Source organism: Nesoenas mayeri (assembly GCF_963082525.1).
Source record: "Nesoenas mayeri genome assembly, chromosome: 1".
Classification (NCBI taxonomy): domain Eukaryota; kingdom Metazoa; phylum Chordata; class Aves; order Columbiformes; family Columbidae; genus Nesoenas; species Nesoenas mayeri.
In genome coordinates this window covers 71,215,821-71,231,999 of record NC_137541.1, presented here as the reverse complement: position 1 = coordinate 71,231,999, position 16,179 = coordinate 71,215,821, and the positions used below count along the sequence as shown (strand labels likewise).

General features: G+C 40.0%; 1 protein-coding gene across 5 annotated transcripts in view; it reads right to left on the bottom strand.

The window, feature by feature from the left end:
• Positions 1–16,179, bottom strand: part of LRP6 (LDL receptor related protein 6) — a gene marked incomplete at its 3' end in the record, with an annotated part of 121,893 nt that overhangs the window by 19,037 nt on the left and 86,677 nt on the right. For 4 of the 5 annotated variants that reach the window (XM_080361350.1, XM_080361352.1, XM_080361351.1 and 1 more), the window contains 6 exons: positions 11,633–11,849; positions 9,987–10,276; positions 8,070–8,296; positions 6,487–6,671; positions 4,442–4,768; positions 763–965 (listed from right to left, as the gene is read on the bottom strand). In XM_080361350.1, coding sequence (XP_080217476.1) covers positions 763–965; positions 4,442–4,768; positions 6,487–6,671; positions 8,070–8,296; positions 9,987–10,276; positions 11,633–11,849 — 1,449 coding nt within the window. The remainder of the gene's footprint in view (positions 1–762; positions 966–4,441; positions 4,769–6,486; positions 6,672–8,069; positions 8,297–9,986; positions 10,277–11,632; positions 11,850–16,179) is intronic. The other variant, XM_080361353.1, reaches the window with a different exon arrangement.

Here is a 16,179-nt window from a genome sequence, read left to right as displayed (position 1 = left end):
AGAAACCACACTCTCTGACAAATTAAACTCAATATAGCACCTCTGTGTTGTTCATCTTAGTCCCTCTTTTTTCCCTCATTCAAAAAATCAGGAAGATAATAAAAACCTATTTTAAAATGTGAAAATGAAAAATCAGTCATTACTCACAATTAACCTCACTAAACCTGTATCACCTTTTGCCTTCTACCCTACTGTACTTTTTCTATATTCCCCAGTTAAATACATTTTCCCAAATCTGCTATATCTCTTACAGGTCACTAGTTTCAACCTTCTCGCTCAGTGCCTCTGTAGTTAACAGCTCTTTGATTCCTACCCACCACCAGAACCTGGGAGGCTTCATTCACAGCCATGTGCTCACAAAGTCCCACTCTTTTCATTTCAAGAGTCAGTGCCCCTGCACCATGCTCATCTGCAGCTCTTCCTTCTTTCTCACATACTCTGTTTCTCTCAAGAACCTTCCCTTCCATGTTTCGCTTCTCTCACACTGTGCTTCCAACAGCCCCCAGTTGAAAGTCAGTGTTGAGCAAACAATGCACTGTGAACAACAGTATCGTTGGCCTAAGTCTTTTATGTTTTATTTCTTGCTGTGTGTCCCAGATTACCAGCTGAGGACTCCAGAAACTCGAGATGCCACTCATTCTGCCAAGTGACAGCTAGTGATCTACAGGGAGACCATTATCTAAATAATTCACACAATCATTCATTGCTGGGCGCAGGGCATCCCTCCCTCATCTTTCAGTAATTCCGTCACCCACAGGATACCTGGCTGCCGTCTTCCTGTGCCTTGCGGATGATGTTCTGACGAGAATCAATCCAGTAGAGTTGCTTATCCAGGGGGTCGTAATCGATGGCTCGAACATTCCTCAGACTATGGATAGGGAGTATGATATCTGGACTCTGCTGCTCGTCTATCACCATGCGATTAATTGCATTCTTCTGACTGAACAACAGAAAGGTTGTAGGAGCTTGATGGGTTAAAAAAAAAAAAAAAAAGAGGGTGAAAGAGTTACACATAGTAATAATGTTGGGTATTTTTCTGTTCAATAACAACTACTATGTAAAATTAGAGAGTATCTATTTTTTCACTCCCTTCTCCCTCTTCCTTCGTTTAAAAAAAAAAAGAAAAAAGGCAAAACATAAAACCCCCAACCTCTTATCAGTTTGGAAAGCCTTTCAAATGACCTCTTTTTACTATAAATGTCTGAATGTGGATGCGACAAGCAAAGATAATTTTCTAAGGACTAATGAATGTGAAGACTTCTGTCAAATAGCAAGTCAAAGAAGAATGGTCAGCCATGCCTCTCAAGGAACTGTCCATTTTCTTTCTACAGGGGTCCCAGGGAAATGCAGCTCCATTATTCTGAAGTTGAACGTTTTGCTAAGTACACCTCTATTTGCAGAGGAAGCTGAGTAAAAGTCAGCACTGATTCCTTATTTAGAGGTCCCAGGGAAGAGAAACTGCCATTGGAGTGTCTCAGTCCTGTTCCCACAAATGCTGTTCCTGCCTTAACTGGAATGGAACAACTAAATTCAAAGGAAAAATCTCTGAGGTGTATGGAAGACTGCATTTCAGGAGAAAAAATCTGCTCACTCTTTGCAAATTTATGTATCTTTATTATTTCTAGGTGTACATCTGGGAATGCTAAACTGCAATTAGAAAAAAAGAAAAACCTGATGCTCTGCTCCAGCTTTCCAGATGCCCAGCAAAAGTTTCCTGGACAAATTATTTTTTTCTTATAAATATCATCAAACGTTGGAAAATAAGACTTCCCCACCCTGTTTAGCTGTAGTTTACTAGCTGTAGTTTACTGGCTGTACCTTACAGGAAGTGCACAAGGCATTTAATATGTCGTTAAAAAGAAATCATCTCTATTACATAACTGGGTCAGAAATCAGATGAGGTAGTTAAAGCATTTTCCCTTTTCACAGTGTTCTTTTCAATAATGGTCTACCTGGGGCCACTATTGTGCAAGACGGCACAAGAACCAGCAGCCAGGAATGCAGATTGTAGCCTCCCTGAAGTCTGTACTATCAATTCTCCACAGCACAAGTCTAGAGGGATTAGCAGTGGGACACTGCACTCATTCAATCCAGCCTGTAAAACTGGTAAAGCAGCACCTTGGAAAGGGGAGGCAGCAAAAGTCTTCCAGAGCACATCATCACCTTCCTTTCTTATTTTAGGCATATGCTTTGAACATTTACTCTGGCTGCTGGAAAAAAAAAAAACGGTGGGGGGAGTTTCCTTGGTAACTAACACTCAATCCTAACATCCTATAATAATCACGCCTAATTGCAAGGTATGTTTGCTTTCTGGAAAACCTGTATCTCCCCTCCAAGCATTTCTCCAATAATTTCAGCTGCTCTCTACTTAGCTCTAAACTGTAAAAGAAAGCACAAAAAAAAAAAGTTCATATGAATGTGTACAACAAAATAATAGAGTCAGAAAACATCAGAATCCTTACCAAGCAGTTAAGAGAGTAATGGAAAGGGGGAAAAAGCTTAAGACAAAACAGCACAGGAAAACATACCATAAGCACCTAAAATTCTTTCCACTTTTCCCCAAAGACACCCTCTTGGTGTCTAAGATTGCCTGGCTTCCAACTTTGAATTGATAGCTCATTATAAAAAGCAACAGCAGAATTTCCCCTCTTGAGTCTCCACATTTCTGAAACAATATCAATTTCAGAAAGCTCTTCTCAGTTTTCATCATTCTCCTACCCAAGAGTCACATATTTTAACTATATTTTTGGCAGGCAAATGGAGTCCCCTGTCTAACACTGCCTTCAAACTTCATGACACATGGTAGGTCTGATGAGATACCAGATCTCAGAGCAGTGTGTCCTTCCTGTAATTACAAGAATCTATGCACATCCGGGCAGGGTGATCCAGAAGGGAGGAACTGGCCTCTAGACAGGGCTTGGACTAATAATAATGCTCAGGAGTACATAAGCAAGTAAAACAGGCAAGAGAAAGTTAAAACAGTTCATGCTCCAATTACAGTGGCCAAGAGAAAAATATCAAATTATACACAGAGAAGCCTAAGTCTCCAATTACCTACAAATGAGAAGTTGGAAAGTTTCCAGGTTTGAACACGGCAGAAAGGAAACTCCTAATACCCTATGAATAGCCCTGAAATGTACTGTGGGTAAATGGTTCTATTTGCTCACAACATGTGTCCTGTATTTTTCTCCTTCCGTTGTTACCAAGAGCACTTTGACAAGAAAACATGACTTATTCTCTGCTGGAAGTCAAATTCCTCCACCTACAAAATCACAGTCATCAGCAGAGAGGTGCCAGCCATGCTTCTAACTCACAGGAAGGTGTGAGAGTGTTAGAGTACAAAAAACTAGTTGCCATGCAAGCACCTCTTGTAATAAAAAAAAAAAAAAAATGAAAGGAGGAGTACAGGACACATGGGAGCCAGAAAAAGCAGTTTTCTGAACAGCATGATTTTCAAAAAATGCCATGAGGTGGCATTCGTGGAACAAGCTGCCCTGCTTTTGGCTTTAAAACAACAGTTGGATGTTTCTACTCATGCATAATGCAGACAAGATACAATCTGTCTCTCTGTACCATGAATCTCTTCACCCACTGACTAATCTGAATGACAGCAGTGGAAATCAGCCATCCAGTGTAGTTGCCAAAGTTATGAGAGCTTCACTGGCAGCCAGTTATTGAGAGATGGATAAATTATTTGGTTAAAAACTAATTACACACAGCCCAAGGGGCCTTGCAGTTTGTATTCTGCACAACAATAAAGAAAAATGGGGCTTGGCTGCCCTGAGATCAGAAATGTGAAGTGCTGGGCTGACCATGGAGCCAAGGCTCTCCTCACCAAGGAAGAAACACTTTTGGGGGTACGAGAGTGGCCCATCTCAGCATCTCATCAGTCAGCAAACAGAACTACTACAGAATTAAAGCCTAACTCACCTACAGGCTACGCAACGCCCAGAACATAGACCAAACTATCCCATATCCTTTAAGTCAGGCAAATTTAGAAATAAATACGCAAGCAAGCACCTGAGGAGTAATTGACAGACAGACACAAAAACAAGAGCATTTTGAGCCTTCCTTCTCACACAGATTTAGTTGAGTCACTAAAAATATTCACTAGAGCTGCTCTTCTTATTTTACCATGATATCAGTCTGTTGCAAGATTTTTTTTGCTTTCGGTATCCTGTCTTCTCTGAAAAAGTCAGTAGGATTTTAGTATTAGAAAATTATATTTCAATATACCATTCTTCCTACGAAGGGAGACCAAGGAACCACAAGTTTTTCAAATACACATTTGGTATTAGAAACTAGTTTCACGTGGCATGCCAGCAAACAAGCTTCACCATCTTATGTAAAAATGAAACTCTTCTTTCCTCCAAGTACAATGCTTGCAACTGTTCCTAAACACACCTGATTCTCTGTTTTATTTTCACTCATTAGGGCTTACCGCTACAAGTCCTGTTGTCAGAGTTCAAGGAATAGTGAGCTGGGCAGCCGCAGACAAAGCCACCAACAGGGACAGCTAAGCACAGGTGGGAGCAGTGACCATTGCTGGAGGCACACTCGTTCCAGCCGGCCTGCCTGGAGGAATGGAAGACCAAGATGTCCATCACATAATCCAAATGCCCTTGGATGATGGTTCGGTTCTGGCCGCTGGTCTTGTTGGCTCGTTCAATGCTACGCCGGCTCCAATCAGTCCAGTAAATGTAATCCTGATACTGAGTCAAGCCAAATGGGTGAGGCAAGTCATCAGCTATAATCTCACGATCAAGGCCTGTTTCACAAAAAGGAAGGGAGAGAAAAACCACAATTACAAGGGGACAAATGATATGCTGTTTAATGTTGTTGGACATGCCCTCTGCACAGAAAAGTTAACAAGTAATTACCTCAAAGCTACTAGTTCACTATTACAAAAATAAATTATCAAGTAATATACAATATTTAAAAGACCATCCCGAAGCCTGAGAACCTGCCACATAAATCTGCTAATCCTGCTTGCGTTTCACGGAATACGGATTTTACTAAAGAAAAAAGTCTCAGTTTTGAAAATGAAAAGGGTCCTCAGAAAGACTCGGTCCTTTCCCTCCTCCCTGAAACAAACAAGTTCCCTTGGAAGGACATGCAGGATCCTGACACTATTCCCAGTTCATCATCTCCCACAGTACATTTGGGTCTCTGCCTGCTGCTTAGAGAGAGAACTGTTATAAGCTTCATAAAATTCTACATTGTATTACGAGAAAAATCAAATGCACAACGTTAAATTAACCTGACTCTGCAATGCCACAACAGGAGGGAGAAGTCAGAAACTCAAGATAGGAAACAGTTAAATGTCTACATTGTAGACCTTAAGGAGCAGGGCACAGAAGTGGAAGTAACTTCAACCACTTCTTTACCACGGGACATCCTGCTGTCTAGTCACAGAAAATGAATGGGAGATAATGAAACAAGAATTCACTTCTTTGTACAGAGAAAACCAGGATGCACAGAGAAGACAAGGATGCTCAGCCCTGCACTCTGCTGTCAACAGCCATAGGGAAGATGAAATTCTAATGCTGTGTCCAGTTCCATGGTACACAGGGGAACACTGAGCCAGCCTCAATAGCACACTAAAATACATGAAAAGCTGAATGAAAGCTTCTATATTACATATAATTTCTATAATGCATTTTTCTGTTTTGATATTTTTCGAGCTTTGTTCCACTATTGCAAATGAACTGCTTAAAGCAGAAAAAGTCCTTTAGCCTTAAATACTGGCTAGTGATAACACTAATCTGAATAATTTGACACGTAACAAGGCAGTTCACTCCTGTGGGTGCCGAGAAGTTAAAAAAAAGATACTGTGCAAGTCTGAGAGGACTCAGGTCCTCAGTACACTACCCTGGGACAGTGAAAGAATAAGATATTCCACCTCTATTTAGCAGTAATGACCAGTTTATAAAACAACCTCCATGTGAGAGACAGTTCCCCTGGTGACTAGTATTAGCCAAGAAAAGCTCCTTAGTGTGCAGGATACTGGAAAAAAAAATGCCTGAACCCTGAGGATATCAACAAAGATTAAAAAACAAATTCTACTAAATTACATTGAGAAAAATGTCCAATAAGCTGTTGTTATCTTGGCTTTCTCTCTACCCTTCTACAGATGATGAAGTGTTTGTTATGTATTTGCCAGTGCTCTTCAGAGCAGCAAAACAAGACTCTCTGGAACACTGAGAGTTGACAGCTTTGTCCTACATATAACTGAAAACATGTTCAGCTTGTATAATTTTAACTTCGTGAGCAACTATATCACCTACAAGAAAATCAAGGCCTCGCTAAATGCTGTGTTACATAAACATCAATTATAGAAGGAAATGTTAAAGGCATGTGAGTTTAGAAAAATCTATTTTTGTCTTAAGACGTGTATCTTTGCACTATTTAAGCAATAATTTGCCACAGGCAACTGTGAAAAAGCAGCAGCACTCCCACACCACTGCCCAGGGCTCTGGATCTCACCTAGCATGTTGGAGGATTCTATCAGGTTGGTATCAAGGTCGGTCCAGTACAGTCGTCTTTTAGCGTAATCAATAGTTAGGCCATTAGCACGTCCCACATTCGGTACCAGAGTCGTCCTCTCAGTGCCATCCATAGCAGCTCTATCAATCTTTGGCTTACCACCCCATTCAGTCCAGTACATAAACCTGATTAAAAGGACAAAAGAAAAAAATAATCACACTTATCCAAAAGAGAACTGAAGGGGAGAAACAAAGCTCCTTAAAGAGAACAAGAGAAAAACAAGAGCTGTACATTTGAGAATTTATTTAGCCCCTTAAGTTTTTTTTTTTTTCAAAATACAAGCAAGGAAGTGAGTCAGGTTTCCCCAAAATGCTTCCAACACTATTTTTTCCACTTGGAGCTGGATTTTCACCAGCAAGTTCCGTAAGAAAGAACTTCAATTTTAACTAATCCATGCATGTCAGTTAAGAGGCAAGAAGTTGGCAGTTGGGCAGCTTCATTTACACCTGGTTATTTAGCAAGATATTTTCCATGGTGTTTAGCTTCTGTTGCTATTCAACTGTCCATCAAACGAAGGCATACAAAAAGGCAGATGTACAGGGCGCTGTTGTTAGTGCACTGCACTGCACATCTCCACACAAATAAGTCAGTCAGCCATGTAACAGTGTGTTACATTTCAGCCGAGGGTAGAATAACACAAAACTGTATGGCATTTCCACTGGAGCAAAAGTATAAACTATTACATACTCTCATGCCAGTTTATGCCTCATTTGGCAGTAGCACAGGCTTGTATGTGTTTATGTTTTCTTTAAGTACTGTATATAACACTTGAAAATGAAGTTCCCTCATGTGCAAAGTAAGAAAAAGACCATGCTGGTATAACCTCAAAAAAGTTTTGCATATATTAGTTAATGCCAAATGAGCATTTCATGGTAGAAGAACTATTAGTTTTGCTTTGCCTTGCCCCATTCCTTCCTCCCTCCCTGTACTTTTGCTTTTACATTTGAATCCAACTGAGAAGTTTCTTCTTAGGACATCTTTCATTTTGGACACAGGCGGGTATAACTGTTTCCACTCTTTGCCTGTCCTTGCTTCCCTTGTCCATACTAACTAAAAAACCTCCCTCATCTGAAGAACCAAGCACCTTCCTTAATCTCAAGAAAATAAGCTTCACTCCCCCACTCTCAAGTGAAATCATTTAATACCTTTATTGGGCCCTAACTTGTGACAAAAAAGATCCTCATTTTTGAAAGGACAAATATTTTCTTTTCAATGCTATAGTCCTTTTCTAATTAATGAATTCCATAAACGTAAAACTTCTTTGATTCTGTGGTTAATTAAAAAACTAAATATAAATCCCTTTTTAATGAGCTGCTCTCATTTTTTTTCTGTAGTATTCTTAATGATTATTCAGGACATTAAGAGCGTATTCCTCCAGCCCTCATACTCTAAATTACCAGGTTGTATTCCCCAGCTCAGTTCTCTCAGGATTTACAGGCAGTGCCTAACCAACATGCCCTAGAGGAAATATTACAATGTTGTTTTTCACCGTTCATAAACACAAAATTAAACCAGCAAGTTACCCCTCGGCAGGGTCCAAGGCCAGTGCCCTGGGACTGTCGAGATCTTTCCACACCAGCACTTGGCGATGCTGCCCATCCAGCTTTGCCACTTCTATACGATTTGTTCCAGTGTCAGCCCAATACAAGTTCTTGCCCAGCCAATCCACGGCCATGCCTTCTGGGTAATCCAAGCCAAACTCCACAACGTGTTCCAGTGCGCTGCCATTCATAAACGCTCTGCTGATGGTCTGCAGGGATACCAAGATACACAGGCAAATTGAAATTTTACCAGTCTGTCATTGGGCTGGTTGTTTTCTTTGTTGCATTTTAAACACTTTCAGATTTTAGGCATCTCATAGGGAAAGAGGATCTTACAATATGCTACTTATTTGCAAGGCGAACAATGCTGCTATTCAGAAGTAATGATTTACTGTACTCTGTGAATGTATTCTGTGTCAATTACAATAGTGTTTCACTGGGGAAATAAATGGGATAACTAGTCTGGTTCAATTAAGCAGTCTACGTGCCAAAGTGACCTTAATAACTCAGTGCCAGCTTCAAGGGGGAAATATTTTGGCTCTCCCAGGATTATACAAAAGCATCGATGTTATAGCACAGAACAATATTTAAAGCAGCCTAATGAAAAAGTTCAGGACAGAACAGCAAATAGAATGAAACAATCTAATGACTGATTAGCTCAATAGAGCAAGTGCTTCAATACTGACGGTTTAATTTAATTTTACGAAACATAATTTCTCCTTGGTCTTTTATTCAAAAGACTTGTTTTAAACTCCTGCCATCATGGATCAGCCTGTGATAGCAGACTGAGCCAGAATTATATTTTAATGACATGTCAGAGTTTAGGCATTCCCTGATTTACTATGTCCACTTACTTATAAGCCTGAAAGCAAAGGAAAAACATTTAGGATAGTACAAAATTCTTTTTGACAAAAATGGGCTTCCTGTGTCCTTAATATTCCTCTCTGCACACACTCCTCATACTTGTAACCCATCAGAAGTTAACACCAAGAATGATTTTTTTGTTTACTTCCCAGTTTGGATGCTACCTGCCAATTATGTCAGTTTGTGACAGAACACAGCAGGGAGGCTTGTATTTCAATGTTCATCTGTATCGCTCTTAAAAATTGATCAGATCATTGCTTTATTTTATTTAAAACACAGATCAAATTAATACCATACCTAAAGAGTTCAGCCAAGTCACCTCTCTCAAACTCAAAGTCTGTGTTTTTAATTTTTATGATTCTTCAGTTGCAAAGCCCCATGAGTTATTGTTGGCACAGGTCTCAACCCAATTGCACAAAAACTTCATTTTATTAAAAAACTAATTTTTGGCGCTCACAAATTTGGCTATGTCTACAATCTATTAAAAACAAAGGGAATAACTAGACTCACTGATAACAGAGATAACAGGCAGACAATACACAGATTTCTGTCACTCCATTAACCAGCATATTTAAACACCTACCTTCAGCCTTTTCCGATTTGTCAGTCTAGACCTTAGACCTGTTTTACAAAGACTGTGATTCATAATATGTCTCACGTGCGGTAAGTATATGAGTTAATAAATAGGTAAGACCCACTTCAACTTCCTGACCCAAGACAAAGCTTCCCGTCATTAAACAGATCTGGCAAAACATCTGTGATCCCCAAAACCTCCTGCCATATGCCATTCTTCTCAGCTTTCTCCCAAAAAACTTTACTTTTGCAAGCTTAGACATTTCCACAGAAAGGATACATGAGATTTAAGGGATTTATAGGAGACAATGCTGCCAGTATAACAAAAATGTATGCCATTCATAGTTAGAACAAAATCTTTTACCTGTCCTTTTAATCTTGCAAATCACATTTGTCAATCCATTCTTAAGTATCTAAAAAACCTCATAACAACTTAATAGCCAATATAGAATAAATCTCTACCTTCAATGAAATGTCAGTCCAGTAAATTCGATTGTCTGTCACATCAAAATCCAGAGCAGAAGCTTCCTTGACCCCAGTGAGTGGAATAGCAACGTTGTTGTTGTTTGTTTCCAAAGAGATTCGCCTGATATCTGCTCTCCGAGAAAACAGCAGGAAAGCTTCTGGGACGATGCAGGTCTTCATGTCATTGATAAGCTCTAAGCCTATGGGGCAAGCGCAGCGAAGGCCTTGGGGTCTGTACAGACAAAGGTGGCTGCAGCCGCCGTTATCCTCTGCGCAAGGGTTTGTACCTAAGCACGCAACGAAAGCAAAAGCAATCACTGTAAACTGACTTTAGTTGGAAGATTAAGCCAGTCCTCACATGCATCAGCAGCACTAGGAGTCTTTAAGAAATATGTATAGTTTTCTACCTTTTGTTCTATGAATGAATTCATTTTTGTTCATTTCCTGTAATCATTTAGAAAGCTGTTTCTCTACACAGCTTGAAAGCCAGCACTTGTTTTCCTGGCCCCATGAAACAAATGCAGCACTAGGGAAAGTAACCTGGAGTCCAACAGCTGCTGATGTTCCCAATTCACAACAGCAGCACTAAATGGACATGAGTAGGACAGTAAGCAAGCGTATGTTCTGCTGCCTTCTGCAGTATACCGGCTCCAGTTACATACCCCAATTGCGTTCCTAGAGATGGAAAATTTGCAGATCCATTTTCAGATCCATTCAACAGCCTCTTCTCTCCAGGATGCTAGTAAAGCAGCTCTTTGCAATACTAACTTGTATACCTGGCCCGTGCTAGAAATCCACCTACTGTGAGAGGCCCAGCGTTCCAAGTTCAATTAGCCAAACAGTTGGAAAGAGAGCTGCATTTAAAACACATGTACCTTTTGGCATCTTGTTAACGTGGCAGCAGCAATGCAAAGACATACTTCAATTACATTCAATTAATTCCCTGGAGTACAATCCAGACATGGCAGAAAGAAGCTGCAAGCCCTATCCACATAGCAGGATATTCAGGGAATGTGACGAGTTCTGCGGTGCCACAGCTGCACTGCTAACAGTGTTTGGATGGCCAACAACAGCAAATTTAAAGCTAGATCCCACATTTTTACAACCCAGATACTACAGGACAGAAAGTACTTTTAATTGTTTTCAAATATGATTTTGCATTATTTACGTGAAAAGCACTGAACAGAATAAAACAGGCTCATTCTTAGCTTCCGCATACCGGGAGCACATGTTCAGATTGCAAGATGAAAAGCTGCTACAGCTGCAGTTTCATAAACAGCTGGGCTAATCTAATAGCTGGCTGTTACAAAGAGAAGCTGTAATTTTTCAGGATCCTTCTTCTCCCCTTACTGGATCCAGGGTTGTTCAGAACTAGGAGCTGCTCCAATTCCCTAAGAAGCTTTCAGCTTACCCATTTGGGGGCTGCCTAGTGTTTTCCAGTTGATATTCTTCCAAGTTAGAGAACTGAAGCACCTCACAAAAGACCTGCCCCATCCCATCAAGCTTCAGTCTGCAGTTACCATGCAATAAAACTGGATTCTGCCCATTTCTAAAAACCTGACCTGTTATAAAGTGATACCTGTGAAGATCACTGGTGAAGTTTTCTATTTCATTTTACTTGCCTGATTAGCAGTCTCACTCACCAATTATCTGGTGGACATTTGTAGCTTTCAGGCCCATTAGATCAGGCAGCTGATCTATGATGATCTCTCTTTCTGCTGTTCGCTTATGCACACGTTCAATGCTACGTCTTTGCCAGTCTGTCCAATAAACATAGTCTCCCAGCAATGTGAATCCAAAGATATGAGGCAGCTTGTCCTCCACCAGAACTCTTCTCCCAGTTCCATCAGCATTCATGACCTATGGATACACACAAACTTATTATATATACGGAATAATTCTGTCACTTTATCAGAGATTAATTAACTAGCTGCTCCACACTTAAGACTTTAAATTAAAAATAATCTCCTAGCCATTAAAATGCTATCAATGTCACATAGCAGTCAAAGAAAGACTGTATTTCAACAGGTACTTATTCTAAAAGCCATGGAGGATCCCTTCTGTATAAGACTAGACTCATAAACAGCTAGTAACGTGAAATTATGACCCAACATTCCTTATACTTGCTTTAGCAAGGAATATTATGCATGTCTGTTAGAAGCTGCCTTTCTCTCTCATTTCCAACTTATGGCTTTAAGTGTGTTTTACACGAATGACAACAAGCTTACAATGTCAAGGAGTCCTGGCTCAGTATCTTGAAGTCCACAGTCTGTCTCAAATGAGCTTTACCCAGGTTACAGATAGCAGTAAAAGGAGGCCCTACATAAATTATGGGAGGTAAACATTCAAGAAGATATACAGAATGTTTGTATTCCCTAGTCTGAATACAGAACCAGTTTTACACTCTTCAAAATTAAGTTCAGTATTTTTTGTACTAGAAAGAACACTAATAGTCTGTAAATAACTGCATGCCTTTGATCAAGATACTTGAATTTACTGTGTCATTTTTCTCTACCACTAAAAAGACGTAATACCTAACTTCCTCAAAGAGGTACTGAAAGAATTAGATATATGTACGCATGTTCAAGTGATCAAACACCTTATGAATGCCAAGTATTATTATAAAAAGTACCACAGTGACAGGAGTGAAGAGAGTCCTGTTTTAAGAGACGCTTAAAAATGATTCAGTACCACAATTTTATAGAAAAGTTCCTTCTGAAATATTTCTTCTTGCTTCAAGTTTACAGTTTAAGTTTACAGCACGTATACTACCCCTCCCCTCCCACCCTCCTCCCCCTCAAAGAAAAAAGAAAGAAAAGAAAAAAAAAAAAAACAAAAGCCTTCATGTAAAAATTTCCCCAAAACATGTGATTCACAAAGCTCCAGATTGTATACTATAGTGCCTGAAACATTCTTCCCACTACCCAAGGGTTAAGGACTGGAAAAAGGGTGACTTACTAAATCATGTTTTCAAATCTCTCTCATTTGCCTTGGTGGAATTAAGACAGCCATAGACAATTCAATTTATCCTTAAAACTATTCCCTGTCAGAAACCTGACATTACTGCACTTACTCTCAGCATGTTAGAATGGGAATCGAATCTTTATGTGCACATTTCCCACAGAAAAATGAAAGGGGCTCTGCATACTTGCTGGTTTATAGGAATAAGCTTCACATTCTTTAGAAAAAGCTCATAATTAGTCTGTGGCATTGGCTTACTAAAAAATCTTCAGTCCAATAGCATATACGGCACGCTTCTACAAATGTACTAATGCCCACATCACAAAAATAAGATGAGCATTACTTGGTGAAGTTTTTTTTCCTCCTGCATTCTTACTAAGAATCCTTTAGAAAGACAAGCACAATACTTGCAGCTTCACTTTGCATTATGGTGCATTTACCATCATAAAGCTGTAACTTATGTCCTTTACACTGGTAACCAAATCCAAACATAGCTTTTCCTATCACAGATTGTTTGGCTGGGCTCAGAGCCCAGTATAATTGCCTAATTTCTGGACTTCCTTTTGAAAACAAGCCCTGCTATTCCATTTATTCTACTTCAGAAAATTTCAGCATCTGCTGGCTCCCTCAATTCCTAGCAGCATGCCTCCTACACTCACTTTTGATAAATGAGGTTGCAAACAACAGACTAATGGTTAACTTTAGAACCAGGGAAACAGATTTAGTATCTGCAAGACAAACTGTGAGTTATGGTCCTTAACCTTACCATCCCTTCAAGAAACCATCACCGCCATGAAGCAAAACTGGTCATTCCCTTTTGCCTACCACCCCTTTTCTAACCATGACACAACCATCTTGAATTTCTGTGATGACTTTCCCCTCTTCCGTTTCCCCCTTCCCCTTAAACTACAGAGATGAGCCACTTCTTGCAACTAATTAATAGACAGCAATTAGCGCTTGCTAAGCAGACCAAAGAGATTATACAGAATGCATGTATGTTGCGAAGTGAATTGACTAAAACCACACAGTAATAACCACTAAGACACCCCTATCACAAAGCAGTATCTTTAGATACTACACTTTTTGGCATGTACTTATAAAAGGAAAAAACTTTTATATTTATGGGGGTGCTTAACTACTGGCAAAGAGAATTAGCTGGAAGGTGTATGATGTGAGATGAACTTTCTCTGGCAAACTTTAAAAGAGGAGCTGTTCAAGTAAGCTTCTCCATACTGAAAGAAAGGAAAAGAGAAAGGAGACCTTAATCCTTAAGTATCTGGTTTTAATTAATTTTTGTTTTGCTACATACAGGTTATGTTGAAAGACAGCTTTATGACACCTAGACAAAACAGGTGCCTATCTGAAAGCACTTATATGTACTTGCCACCCTACCCGCATGCAATCTTACCTGAGCCTATCTGTGCTATATTACTTAATATAAACACCTGCCCATTAGCAGCTGGTTACCACCATATGAGTAGTTCCATGGCACCACGTGGTCTGCAGTCACTTTGGCTGCATTTTAGGAGATTTGAATAGAATTTCATCAATAGGCTACAGAATCAAACAGTCTGGTGTAAGGCAGAAGGAAGGTGGCAAGGGATATAGGAATGATATGTGTAATAAACAGAAGGAAAAAGAAACAATCACTGATCAACGAATTTCAAAGGATTTCAGCATCATCTTTTCACATGTTGAAATTCATGTGACAAACAAGTCCCAGGTGAGACTGCTTTATGTGTTCATTCCTCTTCTCCAGCCTCAGATGGATCAGCTCATCACAGTAAAGCCTGTCCCCATGGAATCCCCCATCTGAGAAACCCACCTCCTGCCGCTCTGAGGCAGCTTCTCCGGCACTTCATGCTGCTTTAACCACAGTGTGGTGTGGGTTTCACATTCTGAGGCCGTTTGGAATACTACAAACCACAATGAGAATATAGAAACTACAACAGGAAACAGATGTGGTGCAACCACAAACACTACCTTTACTGAAAGAGCAAGCAGTACCATGAAAAAAAAATGGAACTAAGTACAAAAACTAAATTGCCTCAGAAAAAATACCAGATATCCTGCCTGTAGGATAAGGGCTTTGTGTATCCTAGAACAATAATGAATGCAAACCTCATGAAAATACAGCTTATTCAAAATAAATTAATTAAAGCTGAAAATGTGTTCATATTTTAAGATGCTGTACTTAACGGTCAGCAGGAACAATAAAATAATTTTGAAGCATTACTTCTACTTTAAAGTTACAGACTGGACTGCACAGTGAGGCAACCTAAGAGTCTTTCTTGCTGTTAGATACCCTCAATTTAATTCCCTCTTGAATACCAGTAATAACTGTAATAAACAAGCTAATGAATGCAGTGAGTTTACCTTTTTGATAATCTGAGATTTAAATGTACGGTAGTTTACACTTGCAATTCGATTGGTTTAAGTCTAGAGCTCAATTGTTATGCCTATCCCATTTGTGAACATAAAATTCAGCTGCAGCTAGAGCTCGTGCTGGAACCCTGGCAATGCTACACAGACAAGCAGCCCACTCAGGTCTAGCGGAGCAAGGCCAGTGGCAGTCAAGAGGAGGCTGAGGTGCATTGGCTTATATCCACAGCACTGAAGAGATGCAAATAATAGAAATTGCCTGTCCCTACCAGGCCTTCCTTAGACCATTAACAAATGTAAGAGCCCAGCTCTACAAGGTGCCTGACAGTCTCGGTATGGACAACTCCCAGAGAAGATGACAGCACACAGGCTCAGGAAAAATAACACTTTCCAATGTAAATCTGGGATACTGTCAGACAAACCCGATATGATCTACCTATAATTAACCTAGTACCATAAGCAGGGTGACAGTGTGCAAAGCATCACCTTTCATCTTTACTCATGAGCAAAGTTTAATTTTCAATGTAGAACCACAGGATCTTAGACCAGCCCAGGCTGGAAGGACATCAAAGATCATCTAGTCCAACCTTTTGTGGGGAAGGGGTCTAGATTAGATTAACTAGCATCCTGTCCAGTCACATCTTGAAAACTTCCAGCTATGGGGACTCTACCACATCCCTTGGGAGGTTATTCCAGTGAGCGATTGCTCTTGCTGTAAAATATTCCTTTCTTATATTGAGGTTAAACCTCTCCCAGTGCAACCTGTGCCAGCTACCCTCGTCTTCTCCATGTGGCTCCTTGTGAAACAAGAGCCTCCATCCTCCTTGTAGCTGCCCTTTAAATACTG